The sequence below is a fragment of the Sceloporus occidentalis genome, unplaced genomic scaffold (genome assembly GCF_023333645.1).
Source record: "Sceloporus occidentalis isolate IW3139 unplaced genomic scaffold, rSceOcc1.0.p SCAF_101, whole genome shotgun sequence".
NCBI lineage: Eukaryota > Metazoa > Chordata > Lepidosauria > Squamata > Phrynosomatidae > Sceloporus > Sceloporus occidentalis.
In genome coordinates, this window is record NW_028317081.1 from 507,826 (window position 1) to 534,719 (window position 26,894).

General features: G+C 41.5%; 2 protein-coding genes across 2 annotated transcripts; both read right to left on the bottom strand.

Annotated features, from left to right (window-relative positions):
- Window positions 1–2,382: 2,382 nt before the first annotated feature.
- Window positions 2,383–7,444, bottom strand: LOC149283764 (calcyphosin-like protein). Its single transcript, XM_089497322.1, has 4 exons — window positions 7,308–7,444; window positions 4,963–5,140; window positions 3,731–3,940; window positions 2,383–2,484 (listed from the first exon to the last, which is right to left on the bottom strand). The coding sequence occupies exons 1-4, from the start codon at window positions 7,442–7,444 to the stop codon at window positions 2,383–2,385; spliced, it is 627 nt and encodes a 208-aa protein (XP_089353448.1).
- An 8,713-nt stretch (window positions 7,445–16,157) lies between these two features.
- LOC149283765 (UDP-glycosyltransferase 3A1-like) lies at window positions 16,158–25,071 on the bottom strand. Its single transcript, XM_089497285.1, has 7 exons — window positions 24,978–25,071; window positions 22,381–22,482; window positions 21,370–21,484; window positions 19,811–20,342; window positions 18,488–18,719; window positions 17,505–17,724; window positions 16,158–16,434 (listed from the first exon to the last, which is right to left on the bottom strand). The coding sequence occupies exons 1-7, from the start codon at window positions 25,069–25,071 to the stop codon at window positions 16,158–16,160; spliced, it is 1,572 nt and encodes a 523-aa protein (XP_089353411.1).
- Between the last annotated feature and the right edge of the window lie 1,823 nt (window positions 25,072–26,894).

Here is a 26,894-nt window from a genome sequence, read left to right on the forward strand (position 1 = left end):
GGCTACCCCTGATCCAAAACCCAAGAAGATGATAAGACAAACCACATGCATAATGACATCATAATAATGCAATTAAAGTTTTTAGCATATTAAAAGGGTACATCCACAAGCCATTAGAGTAAGAAAAAGGTTAGTGATTATTAAGCAACATCTGTAAAGAATAAAAAATGTTATTGTAATCTAAATTTAATATATAACTGTTATTCCATTGTTTTGCTCATGATAACAGAAACCCCCTAAGTCTTTGGGGTCAATATAAGTGATTTTGCTTTTTACTTTACTGACGGGATGGTAGATAAGTGGAACAGCTTCCCATTAGAAGTGGTAGAGGCTAATACAGCGAGGGCATTTAAACATGCATGGGACAGGCATTAAGCGAAAATGGATCGAAGACAAGATCAAGGGCTGATTAAGGTCTGAAAAGTCAGGAAAAAACATCAGATTAGGTGGGCAAAATGTTATTCTCTGCCATAAATTATATGCTTTTCCCAGACACAGAAAACCATGGAGGGTATATTAAGTAGTGTAACGTATGTGATTATTACGAGGAATGCATATACATTTTAGTTACAAAAAGGCTCCGATGCATTATCGCACATGATCTTTTAAAGGTTTGTAAATATGCCCCTTATGTTTAACTTAATTTACTACCTGCGAGTTTGACAGTCTGGGAGAACGCAATACTCCACATAAGTAAAAAGGTTAAAAGTTTACATAGAGCCTACGAGGCGTGAAAACGGGTACCAAACGGTGAAAAAGCCAATGTTAACCCCGGAACGTGTTGATCAGCTGTAAATGGGCATCACAGCACCCGGGGCGCCATCGCTTACACAACGTCCCACTGAAAGTTATTGCAAAAACAGATGTTACGTTCTACTGGAGTATGAGAATTAGAGACATATTCATTGTTAATTGTGAAGATGTTAGTAGGATTCGTTAGTGGTTATTTGTCTAATAAACAAAAATGTGCAAGTGTTATTGTTAGGTTAATTCCAAAAATGAAACGGAAGAAATGCAGGCAGATGGCAGGTGATGCTCGAGGTTTTCGGTGGCTGGGTAATTGGAGTTATTATTCTAGCGTTGACCTCAGAGCAGATGATTAAGTTATTCACAATATTCAAATGCTAATAAAAATGGTGAAATGGCATTGGGGAATTCTACTCTTTCAAGATGTCTAAACAGGATTGTGGCAGATCAGTTATGTCCCCTGCTGTCTAAAACGGAACTTCTCATCTCCTCTCCATTCTCATCCATCAATGAACTATCCCTTACTGTGATTAACTCGTCTCAGACATGCTGTATTGGCATTACCTTTTTTCATTCCTTTCTCCTTCATTCCTCTCATTCAGGCACTTGCTAAATCCTGCCAATTTCACTTATATGAGACTTTTTTTAAACCCTTTATTAGGCAAGATGCCACCAGAATGCTAATTTATGTCCTAACCATTTGCTGGCTTGACTACCATAAAACTCTCTAATCTGGAACCCCCACTTCCCAACTGCAAACTATATTGCGTGCCTCAGCCAGAACACTTTTTTCCTGGACTTGGGCTGCCAATTGTCACCAATACTAGACCTACATCAATTCCCTTACATTAAAATACATCCCTCAGCTCCACTACCGAAATACATCTTTCTTTAACTTGCATCACACCTTCCCTCCCGCTTGTAAGATTTTAGTAGGGCTGCACTCTTTCCTAGCCTCTAATACTTAACCATGCCCTGAAAACATGCCTTTCGTATTGAAGCCGGCCAGATCACTAATCCGTATGGCCCTCCACACCTTCTTGTCTACGCTTGCTTATAATATTGCACGGACAGCCAATTGTACAGCGCAGTAAAACCTTATGGCCCAATATGAATAAAAGATAACAACAGGGCTTTGGATTTTGGTTCTCATAACTGTATTACGTTGTAAATATTCAGACGCTTTGAATAATATTTTATTTTAGGTAATTACAGATAAACCTCCCAACGCGTTTTGCAATAAACATGTCAATTTACCTATCCTAAGCCACATGCTACCCCTTTTCTGTTATACTTGAGGTTGTATTCAGGATAGTTGAAACAACTATTGGTAGTTATTCTCGCCCATTATGGACTGAACACAATCCCGTGGGATTGATCTAATGTGGATCCAGTCTCCACGCTTTACCACTGGAGTTCTTTCTGGCTCTCTCTTTTGAATGGTTGGCCCTCATCCCCAAAGCTGTTAGACTTGCTATGTCAGCAAACTATAAAGCGGTGAAAATTACATTTCCATCTATGTGTATCTCAATAAGTATTTGGGGCAATTGTGGGTGAAATCTGCCTGCATTTCAGACCATACATTTATTATCATATAACGTCAAAACAGCTTGCCGTATATATTAATTCCTACACTTAAAGCTTCCAGGCATTTTTCATCATGGTGATGAAGTAAACATCAGTATCAATGGATGCGCTCACGCCGGCATAGTAGTTAGTGAATTCCTCTGGTGTGACCTGTTACGGTAAAGAGTAGAAGAGTGAACTTTGTGTAAATGCATGTAAATTCCACAGAAAAAACTACACGCTGGGGGGGAAAAAACTGTAGGAGTAAAATGTGTTAATCAACAATTAATAATATGACAAAAGCAGGAAATAAATCACAATGTTATTTAATGTCAGCCAACTGAATAAAAAAAAGGCAGACTTTACATTAATAAACATTTTAGAAATACTTTATATTACTAATAATATTATGCACCATCAACTAATTTCTCTAAACAGTCTAGCGACATTTTGAACCTATCTTTAAACATGTTTAAATGTCGTGAAATTGTTTTCAGTTATAGCGTATTTGTAGTTGTTTCATTTGTTTGTTTGTTTTTTTAAATTGCTGGTTTTTAAGCGTATGATGCAACATACTCACACATAAACATACAGAAATACATTACTGTTTGGGGTCACTTAGCTGTTTTTATGGAAAACAAGGACATTTCTAGCTGTAACATAATTACAAAATGGTTTTCTAACCATCAATTATCCTTTTAAACTTGAACTTGGATTAGCGAACACAACGTGCCGTTGGAACACAAGAGTGATGGGAGTGATAAAGGGCCATTGGAACACAGGAGTGATGGGAGTGATAAAGGGCCATTGGAACACAGGCGTGATGGGAGTGATAAAGGGCCACTGGAACACAGGAGTGATGGGAGTGATAAAGGGGTCACTGGAACACAGGAGTGATGGGAGTGATAAAGGGCCATTGGAACACAGGAGTGATGGGAGTGATAAAGGGGCCATTGGAACACAGGAGTGATGGGAGTTATAAAGGGCCATTGGAGCACAGGAGTGATGGGAGTGATAAAGGGCCTCTGTACGCCTATGAAGAGATTTCATTGAAAATCACCCATTTCCAGCTGCAATAGTCATTTACAACATTAACCCCGTCTGCGCTGGGTTTCTGAGCCATTTCATGTTATTTTAATGGACATAGGTTGCTTTTTCCAAAACCAATGGAATTTGTGCCTCCAAGTGCTTGAATGGTAGTGGATATTGATGTGTTCTACATACTTTTGGAATAATTCAGATTGATAAGGTTTACTATATGGTATGATACCTATATGGGTTCTTTTCCTAGGTAATTTAGTCCTACAATAAATAATACACACCCCAGATAAGCAGGTTTTCAGGGATTTTTGTTTGATTTTTAGCTTCTGCTCCAATGTAAAATGTAGCAAATGAATTTCACAGATGAATCACATACCTGACCATCCTTTTCGTAAGGAGAGTCGAAGTTATCAAGAAAACTCCTAAAAACTTGGTCTTCCGTCCACTCCCCGTTCTGATATTTTGGGTGGTATTTTGCGTTGTATACTCCGCGTAAGTCTTCGATCGTGACCACGCCATCTCCACTTTTGTCCAGCTTCCTGAATGCCTGCATGATCATTTCTTTCCTTGCATTGGACATGGGCGGCTAGGACAAAAAGGATCCCATATCAATGACCAGAGCTGGAAGCTATTTAACTAGAATGTAACAAATTTTCTTTCTACTATAGTGTGCATTAGTAATCATAGCATGACGGCTCTGTGGTGTGCCTTTGCATAGTAGCGAGATGTCTATGCAACGTGTACAATGAGGAAAATGAAGACAACTCCAAGACATGAATTGAATTAGTTTTGGAAACACTATGAAAAGGAGTAGAGACTCCAGAGGGTCTCTCTAGGTACCTCTCATGACATCCCCCCTGCTGGCTAAGATATTAGGATTAGGAACGCCAGGCTGTAGAGCTATAGGATTGTGTGATAAACTGCAGTGAGGATAAAAATGAGAAGCGTTAAAAAAATATATTTTTACAAATAGTTAACTTAAAAATTTTGGAAAATTACAATATGACATAAAAAAAAATAATATATATATATATATATATATATCACCATGACATCATAAGGGGAACTGTTGATTACAAGAGAGATTCCGTAGGTACATAAAAATCCCAAGGGATTTAAATTATATAAAAAAAACTATATAGGTCAAGGGTGAACCTATGTGTTAGTGGTGTGAGAGCGAGAGATGGGGTGGAGTGTGTGTGAATGTGTGCATGGTGTGGTAGAGCGACTTCGCATTGTGTGTTTTAGTTAGAGGGTTGGCAATGCTCTGAAGAAATACTGTCCCAACCAACCCTAGGCTCACACCTACTCCAAAACATAAAAACTATATGTAAATGGATTAGTATTATGCTTGGGTTGTCCCTGCATAAAGCATAATTCCATTTTTGAAGTAATCTTACCAAATTTATTATTTATTAGCTGTAGCCATCTCAAGCGATAATAAAACGGACGTCTAAAAACAATGAGCAGAGACAAATGTGATGTTGCAAAAATAAAAAAGACCAGACTGGAATTAACTAAAAGGAAAAAAAAATAAAACAACCTTTTTATTAAATAGTAGAGGGGCCATCAGCAAAACAATTTCTTATGTAAAATAAAGCGACTTACTCGTAACGTGACAAGGAATTCATCAAAATCTATTGTTCCACTTCCATCTTTGTCAAATTTGGAAAAAAGCTGCTGTGCTTCAGTTTTATCAATCATCACACCGTAATCATTTAGTCCTTTAACAAACTCTTTAAAATCAAGGGTTCTGCTGTTATCATCGTCCATGATCCGGAACACTCTGCAGAAAAAAAACCACAAAATTGTAGGTCAGTTCCTGTACTTGACACATTGTATAGTTACGCAATATTGCGTTTGATGTACACATTCTGATTTTGCTTGACTTCCTTCTTAAAAACTGCTTGCGCAGGTAGAACACTGGAAGGACCAGACGTCTGCCGGAAGACCAGGAGAAGAGATGTCTCACAAAGTATTATGTGGCTCAAATAAATGGGGATACATTGTAATTGTTTATTTTCTGCAAGTAATTCTCATTTGCTCCTATTGCCTATTGCCAAAATGGCCAGTTGTTGCCAGCTCCTCTGGAGCTCTTTGATTTCTTATTATCCTGTCACTTGAAGCCCATCTTAACCCCTTCAATCCCAGGGGTTTTGGGTACCTCAAAGCCCAGAGCAATTTTGCCATTTTTGGGGTATGTCGGTTTAGCGATGATTATCTTTTCCTGTGAATAGTGTACCCATATAAACCATATATTGTTTTTTCAATGAGAGATAGAGCTTTCGTTTGATACCATAGTTGGATGATTAGCTGAAAATGTAGAATGAGAAATTTAGTAAAAACTAGCGAAGATTAGAAAAATAAACTAATTTTTTTTTACATTTTCCCTCTGAATCCTCACAAAATTAGGTAAAGTGATGGAAAATCCCCCCCAAGTTTATCAATTCTGGTGTCCTGATTTCAGAAATACCTAATTTATATAGATTTTCCAGACTTTCCCAGCACCAGGGAGCATACTATTAGGTGTACAATTTTGTATAATTTTTATGCCTATGGCTTAACGGGTTTGGGGGTTGTGAACAGGGGCAGGAGGGTTATACTGGCTAGATGTTATGCTAGGGCAATGGGAAGTAAGGTTTTTTTAAGAATTTTTTTATTATCTTTTTTTATATATTTTTTTTTTATTTTAATTTTTTTTACATTTTTTGTATTTTTTATATTATTTTTTTTACACAGTAATGGTTAGAGGTCCTCCTAGGGACCTCCTGAACATGCCAGTGATGTCACAGTGACATCACAGCTCACATTATAATTTTTTTTAGTATTATTTATATTATTTTTTTAATGATTTATTTAATATTATTTTTAAATGCCTAACGTTTTTGGTTTTTTTCAGCTTTTCTGTTACAGGACGGGAGGGGGAGTGAGAGAGATGGTTTCTCACTCCCCTCCCCGCGATCCCCCTGCACCGATCACACTGTGATCTCTATGCGGGTCCTCACAGACCTGCATAGAGATCACAGCGTCTCTGTGCCTCATTGGAGGGCAGGATATCCCCGCAGTGACGCAACCCGGAAGGGAATGCCCGATCGCGCAGTTTACCGGTAACAGCTTACCGGCTTTCATTCCGGAAGCTGTTACAGGCGATCGGACAGCAGACAACAGCCTGGTCTCCCGTGCAGCGGCAGGATGTGTCCCTGACGCTGCCCGAAGGGCTGGACGTACCGGGACGTCCATAGGGGTTTCTTTGTGGGCGTTTTTTGGACGTCCCGGTACGTCTATAGGGGATTGAAGGGGTTAAATCATATGCTGTTTCTTGCGGTGTTCTCTTGTGTTGCCTTTGGTCTTCTGTTTGTATTGTTTTCTGGTCTATGGCTTCTATATAAGGTTCTCCAGTTCTGACATTTATTCAGTCCAGCCAAGTCCTTGCATGTTCTACTCTGTATCGTGCGTACTGGACACTGCAGAACAGCTGAAAATAAACTTCATATTATTAAAGGCTGTGTATATGTTGGAATAGTATTTATGTAGCCATGTAGCACATTGGACTGACCGTTGACATTTTCCACTCGGCTGTATTTGCACGGGACTGAAGAGTGTGAGAAAGAAGAATATGGTGGGTAAGCCTGGTGGAGGAGAGGCAAATAGAAGCGGCAGGATCCAGATAAGTGGATAAGGGGGAACGGAGGAGAGGATGGTATCAAGAAGCAGCATGATCAAGAGAGAGCAAAGGTGCGCAGAACAAAGACGACAGAAAGAAAGAAATGGCAGGATGGAAGAGAAAGCTAAAACTGGTCAGAAAAAGAAGATAAAATGCACATTATTATTAATTTGGATAATTCTGTTCATTGTCTCTGGGATTTTTAGAGATGTGTGAGAAATATAATTTGTCAGACCATCATTAAATCTATATGTATAAATCCACATGCCCTTTATGTGTATTATCCTACCTGCCCAAACCTTTGATGCCAGCTGAACCCCTGGAAAGGCATTGCAGACGCAGCTTCTCAATGGGATCTGTGCATGTAGCGAGATTCTTTTTTGCCTGCATGGCCATCTCTCGGTCATGCCTTGCGGTGCCTGCCATCTGGAAAAAGGAAAAAAAACAGGTTATTTAATAACAGAGTAAAAAAAATAATCTCTAAAATAATTATACTAAACAATAATAAATGAATATTATCAATGATTATTTCTGCCCATTAAGGGTTTCCTCCTCTGGCAGCTGGATCTGGCAGGGGGTGGATGAGGAGAGCAGGGCAGGACCCTGAAAGGTTAATTAGTTATGCAGAGCTTGCCACTAAGTCCACCTGCATCATCATTTATGAGCCCACTAAGTCATTCCAGACACGCTTAAACGGACCGCCTAGATGTAAAAATAGTTGAATGGGTAAGGCAATGGTTGAGCGACAGGAGGCAGAAGGTGGTAGTTAATGGGGTATATTCACTAGTGGGGTACCTCATGGATCGGTATTGGGACCTGTACTTTTTAATATTTTATTAGTGATATTACAGAAGGTCTTGATGGTGTGATATGTCATTTTGCAGACGATACAAAGGTCCGCAACAGGGTAGACATTCTGGGTGGAACACGTCAAATGATAATGATTTAAATAAATTAGAAGAATGGTCAAGAGCGCAGCAGCGGCGGTTTAATGCTAATAAATGTTAAGTAATGCACTTGGCAGAATGTAGCGTTGGAGACGCTGTTCTGTCAGCGACAACGGATGAGAGAGACTTAGGAGTCATTATTTCTGAGGACGTAAAGGTGAGCAGACAATGCAATAAAGCATCGGAAGAAAGCAGGCAGGGTGTTGGGTGGGATGTATAGCGAGAGGCGTTAGTAGCGGGAAGAGGGAGGAGGTTCTGCCTCTTTACAGATCTCTGGTCAGGCCTCACCTAGAATATTGGGGGCAGTTCTGGAGAACACACTGAGCGACTTGGAGAGAGTTCAGAAGGGAGCTACAAAAATTGAAAGTAGATTGCAGGATAAAAATGATCAGGAAAGACTGAGGGATCTCAATATGTCCGGCTTGGACGGAAGAAGATGGAGGGGAGATGTAATACAAACATTAAAATACTTAGAGGGACTTGTCAAAGTGCAGGAGAGAAGGTTATTTCAAAGGAGGAGAAATGTTAGAAGAGGTCTTGATTGCGGGTGCATTTGGATCTGACATTTGGCAGCCATGTACTCCCACATTTTCATGGGCAGTCTACCTTGCCAATAGATGGGAATCTATTAAAAAGTCACCCTCCTTGGTCACCCCTCAGCCCATAAGATGGACCTCAGTCTAGTTTAATAATAACATTCTGGGCATCCTCTCCATTATTTCCGCAAAACCAACATGAAATACAGTTGCACTGGTTCTTCCCAAGGCATTAATATTATTTATTTTAACCTCAACCAAAAGATGAACTGAGCTAAAGCCTGAATCACAAAACTCTAATCTGTAACGCAACTCTAGAAAGTACCGAGCGGGAGGTCTCCCGACCTTCTTATATCTTTAGATTTTATTGGTGTCGTGATAAGGAACCAGTTTTAGCTGAATAGAGATCTTTGTCTTGTTATGGAGGAATTACATAAATGGTGCATTTTTATCTTGGACATCTGTCACTGATTAATCAAGGCCATAGTTACACATTATTTAGGAATGAGAACAATGACCACCCAAAGACCTGTGCTTGGGGTTATTGGGCCGACGGGGCACAGCGAGGCGCAGAATGGCATTCTCAGGAAGCAGAGAGTCACGTCTGGTGCAATGATATATATTCAAATGCCAAAGATATCTGTGATATCACACCCAGCAAATATTCCAAGCGCCTAAAGAAGAGGGACATCAGTAGAGGAAACTGGAACAGAGGGCTTTGGGTCCCCAGAAGAGATATTTGGCAGGTATACTGTACCTATAAGATGGGGAAATACACCAAGGTGTGTTGTGTAGCGATACTGTGTGGCCTTTGTGTTACTGGGGATAACCTGGGACCTTCTGTTGTTAATGAGCCCCTGCAAGCCAGCAGATGGTGGCTGATGTCCAACAACAGCTGGATGTCTACAACCTTGATTTAATGCAACACAAAGGAATCTTCAGTCACCTTGGCTACCGGAAAATGTATCCAAGGATGGACCTTGGCCCGTGTCTGTTTTATCTCATATTGATGCAGCTGCGTAATGTAACCCTGGGCCGTACATTTATATTACCAGTCTATTTACACACAACGGTCAACTAATGAAATATGTGGGGATATTATATTTTGGCCACGGATACTGTGGTATTAGGGCATTTAGATTTTTTTTTTAGAAGATATCTAAGGCAGCTCTAAGTGTCTGCCTGTAACCTGGCTTGTGGTAACTTAGGTTCAACAGGTTTCACAGCCACTGATTGGCTGCATTGAAATCAAAGGGAAGAATGTACGCATCCACACCGGGGTCTAAACAGATCCCTGCACACGACGTTCACCAGAGCCGGAGGAGACTGGAGGCAAGTACATGACATGCCGAATGCATCTCCTGAGGGGCATTTAGCCGTGGGTGGGGGAAAGGGGTAAATACATTTGGGGTGATTCTGCAGAATCACCCCATGCAAAGCAGACCACATGAAAAGGGAAGGCACAGCTATCATATGCATTAAAGTTAATATATAATGGCCCTTTAAAACACATACCCACAGTGAGTATGGCTGGGCTACCTCCCCAGGCTGAAAGATACCAGCCCTCCTAGGTCCCCAGATACTAAATTCTGGGGGGTAACAAACAGACCCCCACAAACCAAAGACATTCTATTCTATGACAGATCGTCGCATCACGGCAAGTTCACGAGAAGCGCATGGAAACATGTTTTTAACATCACATTTGTAACCTTACATGTGGCCATTGGTAGCCATACCCTGCCCTGGGCATAAGCCTTTGTTGGCTAATCAGTAGCCAGCTCATGAGATTAATTGTAGTCGTCTCTCTAACTCATTTTCCTGTTACATTTACTGAATTCCATAGTCACAGACACTACAATGATTATCTTTTAACCGTAAATTCATGTTTTCTTCTAAAATAAGAAATGAATAAGAAAATAATTCAATAATAATTTAGCGAACGGTTGAAATAAATAATATTATGGAATATTTCTTACTTACATTCTTTGCTATACAACTGTCACGTCGAAAGCTTCGCTTCATTTGCTGTGGACAACAACCCTCATTATGCTGAGTCAACCACTGGCTGATTGTCATGGGAGTTGTAGCCCATAGCAACTGAAGTAACATGCATTTACTACTCAAATTAATGAATAGAACTTATTTGCCTATAAAAATCATTATATATAATTCTTGATCACTGCAATAAAAAGTAGTTCTGTAGCAATTAAGGAAGTTCAGTAAATATCGAGTAATTAATAATCAGTTATCGCGTTATTTATTAATATCACCTCAGCGGATGGGGATGGGGATCCTCTTGAAGTAACCTGTACGGCTTCCACCTGCAACTATGGACGCAGCTCTCATTCAACAGGTATTACAGTGCAAGCCCCTATTTTCCCAACATTCTCCACAGTCATTGGTTAGTTAGAGGTAATAGTGGGAGCTGATTGGACAATTGCCTTGTCGGTCGAGTCGTGCCCTGCCTAGATCTGTTAGTTGAGAGTAGTTAGAGGCACACACACACTGCGGTTGCTATGGGAACGGCTTCGGATAGACACACACGCAGAGCAGGAAGCTGCAACACGAGCTGAGGGCCAAAAAATAGTGTTCAAAATGAATATATTTCACAATAAATATATTTACTGTATCAACTCAATCAAATGTTGGTGCTGCTTAAATATGCATATGTGTGTATGTATATACTGTATGTATATATATGTATATATATGTACAGTAACCAATATTTGTATGAAAAGTGTCCCCAGACCTCTGTCCTCGGTTATTAACTGTCTGAGATAATGCCCCCCGCACCTATTTGAGGCCTAAATTATTATTATTTATTGTTTTATATAGCGCCATCAAATTCCATAGCGCTGTACAAAGACACACTTAATTTCAAAAGTAACCTGGTTCTTTCATTTATATTCTTTTAATATCATGTAAAATATCCAGTGTAGTCAACATTGTTATAAAATTCCCCTCTAAACAATTAATTATTGAATAGTGTCATAATAAATGTATTCATTGTATGGAATTTAAGAAAAAGGACATTTAAACATCAGATCTATTGATAGGCTTATCTGTTATGGGCAAAGTGTGACATAAGATGACCCCAGGCAATCATATCCACATCCCCTCAGAATATTCTTTATTTAATTACAATAAGAAGCTTGGGTTATAGTTTAAGCAGTTTACGCTGTTACCGGGGTTCTGGGTCACCCCAGGGAGTCCTCTGTCTAATGATGGATCCCCTGTTATAGTCTCCTCAGCTGTCACCCCAAAACATGGAACCAACCGTGCTATTCTACATACCCTGATGTATAGAAGTAGAATCCCATGACATTATTAAACTCGGGGGGGGGGGGTAGTTTGAAATTATGTATGCAGAAAACATTTCAGCCCCAAGAAGTTGGCATTTTGTATCACACACTTTTTCATAAACTCGTTGCTCTTCACGGTAGATAATGTGAAAACAATTTAAAGGTCCTGTTCCACCATCATGGCAGAATATAATGCTGTTTTATCTTGCTTTATTACTTTTAGGGTAAATCAATATTTATTGGAAGTTAAAAAAAAATTTAGGGGTACAGAAAAAAAAAGTGGGGAAGGAAAAATAATACATAGGGAACACAGTCACCAATACAGTATTTACGAGGTAACAGCAATAGGCAAACAGCCGCACAGTAGCACGTGAGAGCAACAAACAGCGGAGGTACAGCCGTTATATGTCAAACCAGTATGAATACGTGGTCGCAACCCATACGGGAAACAGGAAACACCAAGACAGCACTGGAAGGATCCCAGCGGTTAGCATGTGGCGGCAAAATATAAAAGCATCCCAGTAGAGATATACAGGGAACTTGATGCATGGACAACGCTACAAATCCGTGACAGGCACGGCAGGGCACAACAGTGGATCCTAGGGTGACACATAAGCACAGAAGTGGGGCAGAAAGATAGGTGCGTGCGGCCCCAAAAGGAAGGGAGTAGAAGGAAAGGAAAAGAAGAGGGGGAGAGAGGAAAAAAAAAAAAGGGTGTGTGGGTGGATGGGGCAACAGGGGACAGAGATATAAGGGAGAGAGCACAGCATGAGTCCACAACGTTCACGCGGGCTGCGTGTCAAACAGGGAGCTGACCGGGGAATCAGAAAAGAGGCTGCATCCAAGTTACCAAGTTACGGATCACAGAGGCTTTGTACCATTGAGTCGGGTAAGGCAAGTGATGGAGGAGCAAAAACTCCGGGGTAAAGAGGATAGGGTTATCGGAGAGGCGCGGTAAAAACGAGTGAACGGTGGACCAGAAAGGGCGTATCCGTGCGCAGTCCCACCAAAGGTGGAGAACGGAACAGGGCGAAGAGCCGCCTCTCCAGCACGCATCCGAGACAGCAGAGTTGAAGCGAGCAGTAGCTGCTGGGGATTGGTACCAGTGGGCGAGTAGTTTGTAGGACATTTCTTGGTCCTTATTGCTGATCGAACAACAGTGTGCAAGAACACACATCTTCTCCCATTGCGCCTCCGAGAAGACCATGCGCAGGGCCGACAGGAGGAGGCTGTAGAGGAGGGAGATGCCATGAGCAGGAAGCGAGAAAGCAGTGCATAGACGCTCAAACGTGGTAAGGCTCCCGAGGACATGATGGGGCCGACTCAAAGATGGGAAAAAGTGACGCAGCTGTCCATAGCGGAAGCGGGCCAACAGGGTCAGAGGCCCTGGGGCCACCAGGTCCCCCAAAGGCGCAAGACCGCCACGGGCCAGGTAAGCATGAATTCCAGGACCTCCTGCCGTAGGCATATTAGGGAATAGATTAACCCCCAACCTGGGCGGGAAATCCGGATTATCCCGCACCAGAGTGAGCGGTGACGGGATGGTAGATAGCGTGGTTCCTCTCAGCAAGGAGTGCCAGACTCGCAATGTCGCTCTGATAAACGGATGGGAAGAAGCCTGACTGTTGGCCGTAGAGATGGTCAGCCAGGGCAGGGACCGGGTAGGGAAGCCCAAAAGAGGCTTTATTACTTTTAAATGCACAAACGCTGCCAAAAAATGTTTCCATGACTAATACTGCCCCTTTGTCATGTGATGCAAAAAATGGGTACAGAGGTGAACCGAGAAAGAGGGGTGGGGGGCACATTAATGAAAATACAGACGCCTCTTTGTAAGTAGAAATCAAACTTAGATGTCATGTTTATTAGTTCAGACGTTATATTGCTGGGTGGGGGGGCCTTAAGTAATGCCCTATGCAAACACTGAACGATATTGGACCGAATGTTTATAAGTGAATATTAATAATTTCATGGCCCAACAGACAAGTTTGAATGAACTGGATGAACAAAATGATGTGTTCCCCATCAGGAAATCAGTGCATATCCATCTATGCCTAAAGAATATATATTGGGGATTCCGTCACAGTGTACAGCCCGCCACTACATCAAAGTACCCCAAGTTTAGAGAGTCCGGTGTAATTTTTCACGGCTATATCGCTTACCGAGGAGCTGTTTTTAACCCAAAACAGACTCTCAAGCCATTTAAAACCTTCTCTGGACTCCATTAATGAGACTCCTGTGTGGCAGGAGGGGCTGCTCAACCCTAAGGTTTGGTCAGAACCTGCCAATATGCACAGCACAAAAACGTGGCCCTGCATATAGAATCATAATGGAGGTGACAGCTCCATCCCAGGCTGGTATATGGTATATGGTATATGGTAGGCAGTGCGTGTTAGTACTCCGCTACACACAATTCAATCTGCCACTTGGTGAGCTCTACGTTTGATTTCTTGGACTTCTTCCATTGTGCTTTTGTGACCGTCTCCGATTAATACTGTATTATTAGTGTCTGGTCTGTAAGCAGCAGGGGTCTAAACAAACACCCTCTGTGCAAACCAAATGCAACCCTAATTGCCTCCGAGTCTTGCAAGTTATGATTCTTTGAAGTTAATTGTACAAACAAAAGATGGAGGGAATAAAATCCGGCGAGGGGAATGTTGTTTAAGGGCAGAATTACTTAATTGTATTTACCGTTCTACCCACACATCATTTCATACACGCAGTATATGTACATGCTTTCTAAATTAGGTGACTGATGTGTACATATAACCTTTCACAGATTATAACTTATTTTAATTATTAAGTGATTTAAATTTTATAATCAATAACATATTTGTCTTCTATGTTGTTCTATTTGAGTCTTTGTTGCCTCCAGGTGCAATACACTAATTGAATGTGTCATTTTATTTATTGCTGTGGCTCATCAGATGAGCAAACAGCCAAGATGGACCAGGATCTCTACACAATATAGAATTGAATTGTCCGAATGCGATTCATCTTCATTATTAATGCCGTTTATTTTGACGGTAGGGTTTTTTTTTCCTTAGCGTGGTACAAAAGATTAACATAATGTACAAGATTAATCACAAATACAGAAATATTGCTCTTTTGCTGTCTTCTGCTGTCTTCAAGCCAATATCTAAACCTGGTAGTTCATCACTCATCTTTAATGATATTTTTACACGGTTTGAGATTGCTTAGAGTTTTCTTTGTGTGTCATGTCCATCCGTAGTCTTATAAACGTGATATTCTTCCCCTACAAGCAGGAATTGGGGGCTACAAAGTCTGGGCATGTGGCCATGACATTCTGATCAATAGGACAAAATCAGTACTGTAGATGGACCCCACCCCCAACACTCAAACACTAACATATTTAGGGGCCACCATTAGGAGAAGGGCGTGATCTATACGACCGGGATACTATGTCATCATTGGATTACTATAACAAATGCTCTGAAAAATACCCCTCATCTTATAATCAGACCTCAAATAGGTCTGACTATGAGACGCTGCAGCCGGAAGGAGGTGTGGCTAGCAGCGGGGGTTGTCTGCGTCCATCGCGCAGAACTTCCCCGGCTGTCAGAGATCAGAGTTCCCCGCACCGGTGCGGCACCTGCACCGGCGCGGGGAATTCTCTCTGACACCTCCTTCCGGCTGCAGCGTAAATTGTCTACGCGAATCGCGTAAACAACTACACGCTGCCCCGGCTACGTGACAGGGGAGTCAGAAGCACCGGTAAGTTTGGGGGGGGGGAGCGGGGGAGTGTTAAATGGGGGGCATAAGGCATTTCTGGAGGCAGAGTGTTCAATGAAATGCCTTTTAACCCCCTTAATGCCACTCTGCCTCCAGAAATGCCTTTTTAACTCTCTATACGCCACTCTGCCTCCTGAATTGCCTTAAACCTCCCTATATGCCACTCTGCCCCATAATATGCCTTTTAACCCCCTTAATGCCAGAGTGGCATATAGGGGTATAAGGCATTTCTGGAGGCAGAGTGGCACATAGGGGGTCAAAAGGCATATAATGGGGCACAGTGGCATATATGGTTAAAAGGCATATCATGGGGCACAGTGGCATATAGGGGGTATAAGACATTTCTGGGGCAGATGTGCATAACTGGGGGGGGCAGGTTGGAAAATAGAAGGAAATAAAACCAAAATATTTTTCTCAATCATAGCTTTTATTAAAAAAAAAAATAGTTTACATGAATTAACATTTACTGGTAAAACTTTTTTCCTATAGGGTCGTCTTATATTCAGGCTTTTTCTTTTTTTCCTAAATTAATATTCAGATTTGGGGGGTCGCCTTATAATCAGGGTCGTCTTATAATCGAGCAAATACGGTAATTAAAATAATGCTAGGTTTGTTTCTGTTTTTGCCTAGAACATAGCTTTTTAGCTAAAAATGTGAGTATTTTTACAATAAGGTAAATAACGAGAATAAGGCAAATGGTAATGAATAGGATGACATCCACCAGGTACTGCTGATACCAGGGCTGTTGGAACACATAGGGGTGAAGATGGCGGCCTCCTCCAGACTGGATAACGTGCTCTACCCATCGGACTAACTGCTGGTCCGGGGGAAACGGACGGGACTTCCGAATCGCACTAAGCTTCATCGCCTTGGACTTATAACTGTTGAAAAACACAGAGAATCAACAAAAATATGCATATTGAGCATGAAAATAAAGAGATGTTATTTAAAAGCGGTAGAATCATCCAGTCCTCATTTGACATATATCCTGGAAAACAAAATTTTACAACTCATCTAATCTGCCCATTTCTTCCTGCTGTAAAAACTTCAACTCTTACTTGCTTGTCGGTGTTGTCCTTGTTACGCGCGCCGCCGCGGCGGCTCCCTCTCCGGCTGCTAACGCCGGCTCGCCGGGCGTCGGCAACCTCACCTCCGTCCCGCACGCGGGTTGCCGACGGGTTACACGCGCCGCCGCTGCACGCACCTTGGCCGCTCACGCTGGGTCCCCCGACGTCGGCGGCTCCGGTGCTGCCGCGGTCTCTCGGGGGGCTTGCGGTCCTTCTTCGTCGAGCGTGCGCTCACGCTCCAGACGCGTCGCCGCGCACACACGCCGGGAACACGGCGGACGTGCGCCATCTGGTGGTGGTTCCAGATAACGCACCCTAAATCAATTTAGGGCGCGACACGCTCTACGGCGCGGCTGATGACGTGAGTGTTTCCTTTTCTATTTAAACCCCATTCGTTTGCCTTGTCTTTGCCCGTTCTAAACGTTCTCTAGCGTTGGGTGTGCTATAGTTCTCATTCTATTTTGATCTCTGCCTTGTGTACCGACCTCTTGCCTGTTTAAACGACCACGATTCTTCTCTGCCTGCCTACGAACCCGGACCTGTTTACCATTTTGCACCTGATCTACCTGCCCTGACCTCGGATTGTTTTTGAGCTTGCTGCCTGCTGTTGCCCTCGACCTCGGACTGTGTTCTGGACTTTCTTTAGCTGTGCTTACCTGCATTGTTGGATCCCTCGTCTACCTGACCGTAACAGTCCTACGTTTCGGATAGCTTTATACCTAGCCCAGGCATGTTTAAATTCGCGTAATGCATTGACTTCTACCAGTTCTACTGGAAGGCCGTTCCACCTATTTAGCAACCTCCCACATCTTCTTTCTTTTTGCAGTACAGTGACTAAAAACACATACAGTATATACACACAAACATACAGCATTTACACGTACCTTATGTCTTCTGTTATTTGTCTAATAATGTTTGCAAAATGATCAGCCGTAATCTGGTCAGGTGGGATAGAGGTCCCTATGTGCTTGGCTTTAATTCGAACCAAATTATCAAACTGATCTCCAAAAAGAGGAATCCCCACAACGGGGACCCCATGATATATCGCTTCCATCAAACTATTCATCCCTCCATGTGTCACCAAAAGACGTGCTTTGGGGTGGCCTGAAACAAATCATAATTTATAAAAATCAATGTGATGTTTGCGGGCCGATGATAAAATCAGTCATCAGTGCCAGACAGGTATGTTTTGGACCATAATGTGTAATTTCTTAACTTATATATTGAATACTCTTATGGCGCATTCTTTAAAATCTCCCAATCCTCTTTCCATTACCTACTTTAGCTAAACTCGCACCTAATGTTATCGAGCCCATTGTTTTGGAGATGTTTGGCAGGGGACTACTTATGGAAGCCAAGATGAAACCAAAGGGACTACATAATGAAGCTAATCTCACAAGGTATTTTGTAAAATATGGAGTAGCTAACATATCAATCAATTAGCTGTCTCTGTAAGCCGACGACCAGAAGTTATGGAGGCTGTGTATCAAAATATGTACTTTTTAAAAACCAAAATCTGTAAACACCATTACATGTGTATGTTTGGGGTGGTTACCAGTACTATGGGATTTCACAATCTACAGTTGCAATTGTCTGTTAATTGTTATACGTAAATATCAGCCTTTTTATTAATCATTGGTACTTGTCCTGGACTGACCTATTCCGGCAACATACTGGATTTTGACCGCAGTAACCCATTAATTTCATAAATCTTCGTCCCAATAAGTCTAGAACTTAGTAAATTCATTAAATGTCTCAAAATGTCTAATTTTTTTGCAAACCTCATATGTGAAACTTCTTTCTCCTGTCTTTGTGCTACGTTGCGCAGGATAATGAGATTTGTGGGCTACTTGTTTACATTTCTTACCTAGAAGATCATTCTGAGAGATCCAGTCCATGAGCTTAACATTTGGAGGTAATTCCAGGTCTGTCGGCCATTGTGACCTGTGATATCTCCAAATAACTTTCTGAGGAACTTTGGCAAAGGCACCATTCATCTCCTTCAATAGCTCCTTCTGAGGGCAAGACGCTACCATCGATCCCAGAGACACTACAATAAATCCAGATTCTCCCGACTGCGATATGAAGTCTTCTAATTCCTGCAGGAAACACACAGATGGAAACGTTTTTCTAATATTCAAACTATCTAAAGGCCAACATATTTGTAATATTTTTCCTTTTAAAGATAAATTATCAGGGAATACATAAATAGTTTTTAAAAATGCCATTAAACTTTCAAAATAACCTCTGGCTTTTTTGAATGCCGTTATGGTCCTGAGGAAGCAGCTTGTACTTAAGAAGTGGAAGTTACAAGCTATTTTCCCAGGGCAAACAGCATTGTCTGCTTGCAGACAGTGATCTGGTCACTGACAATCAGTCACTGCTCCTGCAATGAGTGATCCAATTCTTGGCAAGCACAATAGAGGTGATCTTCACTAGATAAACAATTGTTTGGGTACAAAAAGAAGAGACGCTAACTGCAGACGCACCACTTTCTTGGCATCTGGTGTCCCAAGATGTAAGCCAACATCAGTGCATGTCTGCAGCCCATCAGTGGTCAAACAACCCCATAAATAAGGTGTACTTCTGTAGATAGTTCAGCAAAGTGACTGTACAGGGGCACCAGTGATTATGACACAGAATGATGCATAAGAGGACATTAAGTTGGTTGTTAAGGAGTGCAGTACTTGAGCCTTTATTTAACCTTCGTAATTTGATGTAAGCGAATCCTGTAGACCAGAACTTCTAAAGATCTAGTGGTAAGCCCTCATTGAGATGATGCCTCTAGACCAGAACTCCACATTACCCAGGTACTTCGCATTGCCAGTTTCCCAAGTTTGCCAACTATGAAAATCACCACTGTTGAGTTTTTCAGGGTCTCCTCAGGTAAACGGAGGTTGACAAATCACTATTTGTCTTTCAGGCTTGGTCCAGATTGTGCTTGCCAACCAAGTCCTCAAGACACACCAATTGCGCTTTTTTCTATGAATCTCCATATTGCAATAGAATATGGTAATTAGTGTGCTTTGTAGGCTGGATCGGGAACCGGTGGGACCTGATATTCGCACCTTAGTTCTTATGAAGATCAAATGAAGACCACATGCCCTGGGTTTATTGTCATTTGGAGTCTGAACAATGCGCCGCAGGATATTTATTTCTTGGGTATGTTGTGTCCATGCTATTTACTTACTTGTGAAACAGGCTTTGCTGGCTTTGCCATCAAGCCTCCAATACACTGAATGTGAGGCAGAAGAGGACGTGCGAAGTCAAAGATAAAATCTGTGTTGTAAAACCAAAGCTCAGGTTTCAGGTAGAGGTCAGAAATGGCTGGTCTAGACTCAACAGCAAAGTGTTCGGTAATGACTTCCTCAAATATCGCTTGAACTTTTAAATCCACCATGCGTGAAGCGAAATACATGAAGGTGTTCTTTACACGCTGAAAAAAGTCCATGCGGTCAGAGAGCTGTGACTGATATATGGGAACGTAGGAGAGAGGAGTGGGCAATCCAGCCTCTATGGCGTTAGCAAAGGTACCAGGGAAGAAAGCGATATATCGTAATCCTAACTTCTCTGAGATCAGAAACGTGCAAGGATTGAAAGCATCTATAATGGCAATGTCATATTTGTCATCCTTCAGAGAATTAAGGATAGCCTTCTGGTTTAGTGTGTGCTTGCACTGATGCGATATCTGTTTGAGAAATTCAAAGTAAGAGTGGAGGCCACTTCTGCAAAACACAAAACAGATAATCAAGAGAACATATTTAGAATATCATGCAAATACGTTATCTACTGTAGGACATGACATCTAGTATAATAGAGAGATATCGCTTCTTTTAATATGTAAACACCATTACAAAATAATATTAAATTCTTAAATTGTACAAATGGTTTTGGTTAAAGATCATCTGTAAGCAAAACCACTGGCTTTGTGGGCACGGTGTCCCCGTTATCTGCCCAAACATTGAGATCTCTGCTATATATATTACTGTAGCTCCCTTGTACTATGCATGGCCATTAAATGCAGATTGCTTGGATATGCCACTATACCACCTTCATTTCTGTGGACCACAGCGTATGAAGGAGCAGAGCTGCAGATGTTTGCCCAGTTCTCAGTATGCTAAAAGGATAAGATTTAGTAATGTCCACATTTTATCAAAATCTGGATCATTGGCATGCTATGGGGACTGGGTTGGGAACCACTGGTGTAGACCTCTTGTTGGCTCAGAATGTCTCCAACAGAAGTAGTGGTCATCCGGGAGGGAGGAAAAGAAAGCTTTGGCTGAGATGGAGGAGGTGTCTTGGGTAGGGGAATTGGGGTTCTAGTGAAGGAGCGAGATCATGCACACTTCTTCTATAGACAGCCTACCACCAAAAGTACTGAAACCTTAATGCCTTAAGTGTGTTTTTTACATTCATTAAAACATACTTGGGTAACAGCTATGGATCATATGAGTGTGGCTTGAGTACTTTTGGGGGAAATAAGGGGTAGTTTAAGAATTTGACGGCAGATAAGAACCATTCGGCTCATCTAGCCTGCCCATTTTTTCCTGATGCGAGGCTCAGATCTTAATCAGTCATTGGTCTCGTCTTAGATTCAGGATAGCTTTATCCCCATCCCATGCATCTTTCACTTCCCTCACTGCATTAGCCTCCACCACTTAATTTCTACTACTACTACTACTAACTAATCATTTGTATTTATATAATGGGAAATAATAAACCATTGTAATTGCAACATTTACACCCCACCTTCCCATGAAGAATTCACGTTGATGTTCTTTGATAAATACATTAAATTCTTTAAGGTAATTCTCATCCATAGGCCATGTGATGACTGGATACGGGCTTGCTTTCAGCTTGTAGCCTACAAAATGTATAAAAAATATTCCAACTATATACCATAATACAATACCTAATTGCTGGAGGTGTGGAGAACCAAAGGGAGACGAATTACACATCTGGTGGAGTTGCACAGTTATTAACAAATTTAGAAAATTCATTTCATCTCGCCTTCAAACAATCTTTGGGCAAGAATGGAACTTAACACCAGATCAAGCTCTGCTACATTTAAATCTTCCTAATACAAACAGAAATGACTTAAGGTTTCTTCTCCACATATTAACAGCCATAAAAATAGAAGCGGCAAGAAATTGGAAAAAGTTGGAAAGGATTACTTGGAATAGAGTTAAAGCTCAAGTGATCTACCAATGTCAAATGGAGAAGGGAATAGCAACCTACCCAATCTTCAATAAAGAAAAATATTTCTTTTGGAGTGGATGGGTAGACCATTTACAACAGGGCAAATTAGATTAATAACAAAAATATAGAATATAAGCAAGATCTTTAAATCTTAATTTAGTAAGAACAATAAATCCTGGTGATGCGGGGACTGTAAAAACTAGACCATTAGTCCAACGGTCAGTGTACAAATGGGAATTTGAAATTTGTCCAAAATGTATGTATTTCTATGGTGTAAGTGAATATTCGCTTGTAATAGATTCAATCGAATATTTTTGTGTCTGACGAATAAAAGAAAACAAATTAAAAATATTCCAACTATAACATCGGATGAATGCATACTTCCCATGCCTCATTCGGTCATAATCTTGAAGGCATTATAGCTCACTCTGAGTGTACTTACTAACCTTACTGCATTATTCTGTTATATCTTGCTTGTCTACATTATTTTGGTCTATCAGTTTAGGCATTGGTGATAGAACTCTTCCTACACATTGGGAACCTCTGATACGGGCCGATTACCTGGCATCATGCCTTCTCCAACCTGAAGAAACATCCTCACGTCATGGCCATTAGTATGCAAAATGCGTGAAATTTCATCCATCAGGAGATAGTGACTTCCACCTAATAGTAAAAACATGGGTGAACGAGCACAGAAACCTCCGTTATATCACACCCGTCATCAGAAAACACATTTTATGTTTACTATTTCGTTATGTATTATTATAATGTAAAAATATATTATAATATAAAATATAAAGTAATAATGAAATACTGATTAAATTACCAGATTTTGTATTCCAGAGATAATATATTAATAATTTATTATATGCTTAGTTTGTTCCTGGGATCTTTCAATGAAACCATCCAAACCAAGAGCTGATGCACCAACAAGAACCGAGAGAAATATTGATAGGTGGGCACCACGTGCCTTTTTAAAAAAATATTTGTAGTTTTTATCTCGCCAAATTAGCTCAATGTACTTTTGTTTCTAAAAGAATGACAGAGAGAGCACCCGGGCCTCATTTTTTAATGTGGGGTTTTTTTTTTTTTTTCTTTTGCTTTCTTCTGGATCAACGTCGGTTTAAAACTTGATGGACTTGGTCCCCAGCCCTCCAAACAGCTTTTCGCAGACAGTGGGGATCATGGGCTGTTTGGAGAGATCCTCTGAGCCCATTGTAGCTCCCACGTTGACCAACTTGCTATGTTTTGAACACAGCAAGGTGGCCACTTAAGAAGTACAAACACATGCATTCATACATGCTATTAGTTCCATACAGGGTCACCTTAGGTCATACACAGGACCCGCCCCCCTTGAATTGACGGCACCTAACTCTCAAGTTCTCCACCATTACAAAATGGAGGAGCTGGGGGCCAGAAGCCTGGAGGACTTAATATATAAATACATAAAAAGCAGCCGTCTGGCACAAATTCATGGCGGCAGAAGACTTTCTAGGCATTTGCTCATAGTCGGGAGACAGCACCAGCCGTCGGGTCCAGCCTTAGGTTTCAAGAACCCTGTGCGGGCCACCCCCGTCACCAAGCTTCTACCTGCTTCAGTAACTGCAGGCTGCTGGATCCTGACACATTAACTCTGAGCATTGTCTTTCCCTTACATGCATAAAGTCACGCGTCTTTCATTGTTATTGGCTACAAAAGGGGCTCCTTATTGTCTCATCCTGTCACATGACAGGAAGCGAGATGCTCCCACTGCCATCACAGATCATTGAATGGAGCGTGTGCTGCAGGAAAGGGCCCCCATGCCCCGTGCATTACCCAGCACAACAAGCCCTGTGTTGGCATATATGAGCAAAACAAGGAAGCAGAAACTAGGGGCCCCCGTGCCAGCAGGGGCCAATGCCCATTTTGCCCCATTCTTAATCTGCCCCGCCATCTGTATCCAAGCTGTGTACAATATGTCACAAAACCGTGCACTGGAGTTGTCGAGACCTAGCAGTTAAAGAGTTAATGAGCGACTATCGCCTTCAATAAGGACTTTTTTGGAAACTGAAATCAGAGTGAAAAATGTAAATTCCTTTAGGGCTACACTAGCCTTTGAGTCCAGAGGAAAGTCTGCTAACGCCTCACATGCTTGGATTTCTTCCCAGGCCAACAATTCTAAGACAAACAGAGGTAGTGCCGTTATCAGCTCTAATTAATGCTTTCTAATTAGTTACTTGTCTCCGAACAGCAGGGGATCGCATAAAAGCCCACTGAACCGAACACACGCACGTCCTCATTTCCTCCGATTCTTTAAAGCTTCTGATCTGTGAAGTTCATGCAATCAAGAAAACGACCGGGGAAACAGACTGGGACAGAGACGGTCTCTCTTTGTAACTCAGAGAGCAGTAAGACTATCCATTGTCCCTAAAGAGAGAAGAAGAAACACATACGCCAGCCTTTTATTACATTTTATCTCTAAAGCGCCTGCAGATACCGTAGTGCTGATACAACAGGGAAGAGCGATTGCCCCATATCGCACTGCTGTGTGTTTTCTGTTGCGTTTGCCTTGCCTTCGCTCTTTTTAGTGTTCCTGGCTGCGCTCCAGCTATCTCCCATGTGAGCTTAGCGTGACATAACCAAGCGAGCTGAGCTTACGGGTGCGCTTGCAGACTCTCACGCACATCGTACTACAACGCATCGTCTTCCATTGTAATAGGAAACCTTTATTAACTCTTTGGCTGACCCTATGCTGCTAGATAGATTATAACATAATGCATGGAATTCTATTAGTTAACCATATACAGATCATTATTTTAAAGATGCAGTTCCACTTAGACAAAACAACAATCGCACACTTTATTGTGCTAAACAAATAAACACTAAAAGGTCTGCTTTTTTTATCCTTCCCTCTAAAGGGTCCCACATATAAATTTCAAATTTCAATTTCTATGGCAATCTATCAGAGTCGACTTTTGTGTTACAAACATGACAATTTATTCTTCCAGGTAAAATCTAAATAAGCAAAGCTTTTACATAACGTTTGGACTTTCAGGAGAACTAGGAATGAGGTTGCTAATGTTGCATGAAGTTAAATTTGTTAAAACTCTCAAGCTCATCATTTCATGACAAATTAAATTGTAAGGAATTAGTGTGAAGAAAAATTAAAAGGGACTCACCTACTAAGCATATGGTCAGAATTTTGGCTCCATGTGTCAGGAGAAGCTGTTGCGTTAAGAAGCCTAAGAGAAAGTGTAGTCTGCCTGTAGCCATGGTATGATCAGACAGCGGTGCGGGGTGTGTGCGGTGTGTGTGTCCTGTGATGAGCACGTTGTGTTGGGAGTCGTGACAAAGTTCACAGTGGGAGTGTACAAAATCCAACAACACCCACCGTGGCTGCTCATCAACAGAACACTAAGTAACAAGCATTTAGTCAGCATAGTTTACATGAGCTGCGCTGAACACATTTGTGTTACAGTCACACCATCACATCTTAGGGGAAAAGTGTGATGGCTTTACAGAGCTGACAAAACCCTAATCATCACCCTATAGATTTAAATCAGCTAGCAGCGCCTTAAAATATATACCGTTCTTTTACTTTCTTTGTTATAGGAAATTATATATAACTATTTTAATTTTTATTATTTTAATCTGAAGATGCATGCCGTTTTATGCAGGTAGACATAACGTTGTTGGGTATACTTGGGTATAAGAACATTTAATATACCGTATTTGCTTGATTATAGGTCAAGGCATTTCTGGAGGTAGAGTGGCATATAGGGGGTTAAAAGGCACATCAGGGAGGCAGATTGGCATATAGGGGGGGGGTATAAGGCATTTCTGGAGGCAGAGTGGCATATAGGGGGTTAAAAGGCATATCAGGGAGACAGAGTGGAACATGGGGGGGGGTATAAGGCATTTCGGGGCCAAAGTGGCAAGCCTGGGGGCAGATGTGCAAAGAAAAGGAAATAAAAACAAACAAAAACATCTCAATCATAGCTTTTATTAAATAGGAAAAAAATAGTTTACATGAATTAATATTTACTAGTAAAACTTTTTTCCTATAGGGGCGTCTTATATTCAGGTTTTTTCTTTTTTTTTTCTTAATATTCCGATTTTTTTTTGGGGGGGGTCGCCTTATAATCAAGCAAATACGGTATATATTGTTCGTTGGCTGAGCTGTGTTAGGACACCAGACTGCCCCTTTAACAAATATATTAGAATTGAGAATAACAAACAGATAAGAACCAGTAGGCCCACCCAGTCTGCCCAACCTCCGAGTACTTTCCTTTAGTACCTGCCCTTATCCTATATCTAGCTTGGCCTTATGCCTATCCCATGCTTGCTTAAATGACTTTACTGTATTAACATCTACCACTTCTGCTGGGAGGCTATTCCATGCGTCCACTACCCTTTCCGTAAAGTAATATTTTCTGATGTTACCATTAAACCTTTGCCCCTCTAGTTTTTGCTTGTGTCCTCTTGTTGTGGTAGTATTTCTCCTTCCTTTAGCCTGTTGATTCCCTTTAAGTATTTAAATGTTTCTATCATATCCCCCCCTGTCCCGTCTTTTTTTCCAGGCTATATAGGTTAAAATCCTTTAATCTGTCCTGGTAGGGTTTATCTTGTAATCCATAAACCATTTTAGTAGCCCTTCTCTGCAGTTTCTCCAACATTTCTAGATCCGGTCTCCAGTACGGTACACAATACTCCAAGTGAGGTCTCACCAGTGATCTGTACAACGGCGTGAGCTCTTCCCTCTTTCTACTGCTAGTGTGGGACAGTGCTGGCACAACGGGTCTGCGCTTGCAAGCTTACAATCTATTAGGATGTTGAGGGGTAATGAGGGGTATCCCTTTGGTCCCTTCAACAGCAGCCATAATCCTCAGGTGCCGTGACAGCCATCCACTAACACGTCCTCCCTTGACTTTGTACAACATGACATTGGCGACACGCAGACAGCGAGGGAAGTGTCGGCGGAGAGGTCTGTGGCAGTAGATGCACTGACTTCCACGTTGGGTGGGCAGTTTGGCCCTGCGCCCCCTTTATGTTTAATGACAGCCCTAAATAGTTGTGTTAAGCGGGAAGTTAAAGTT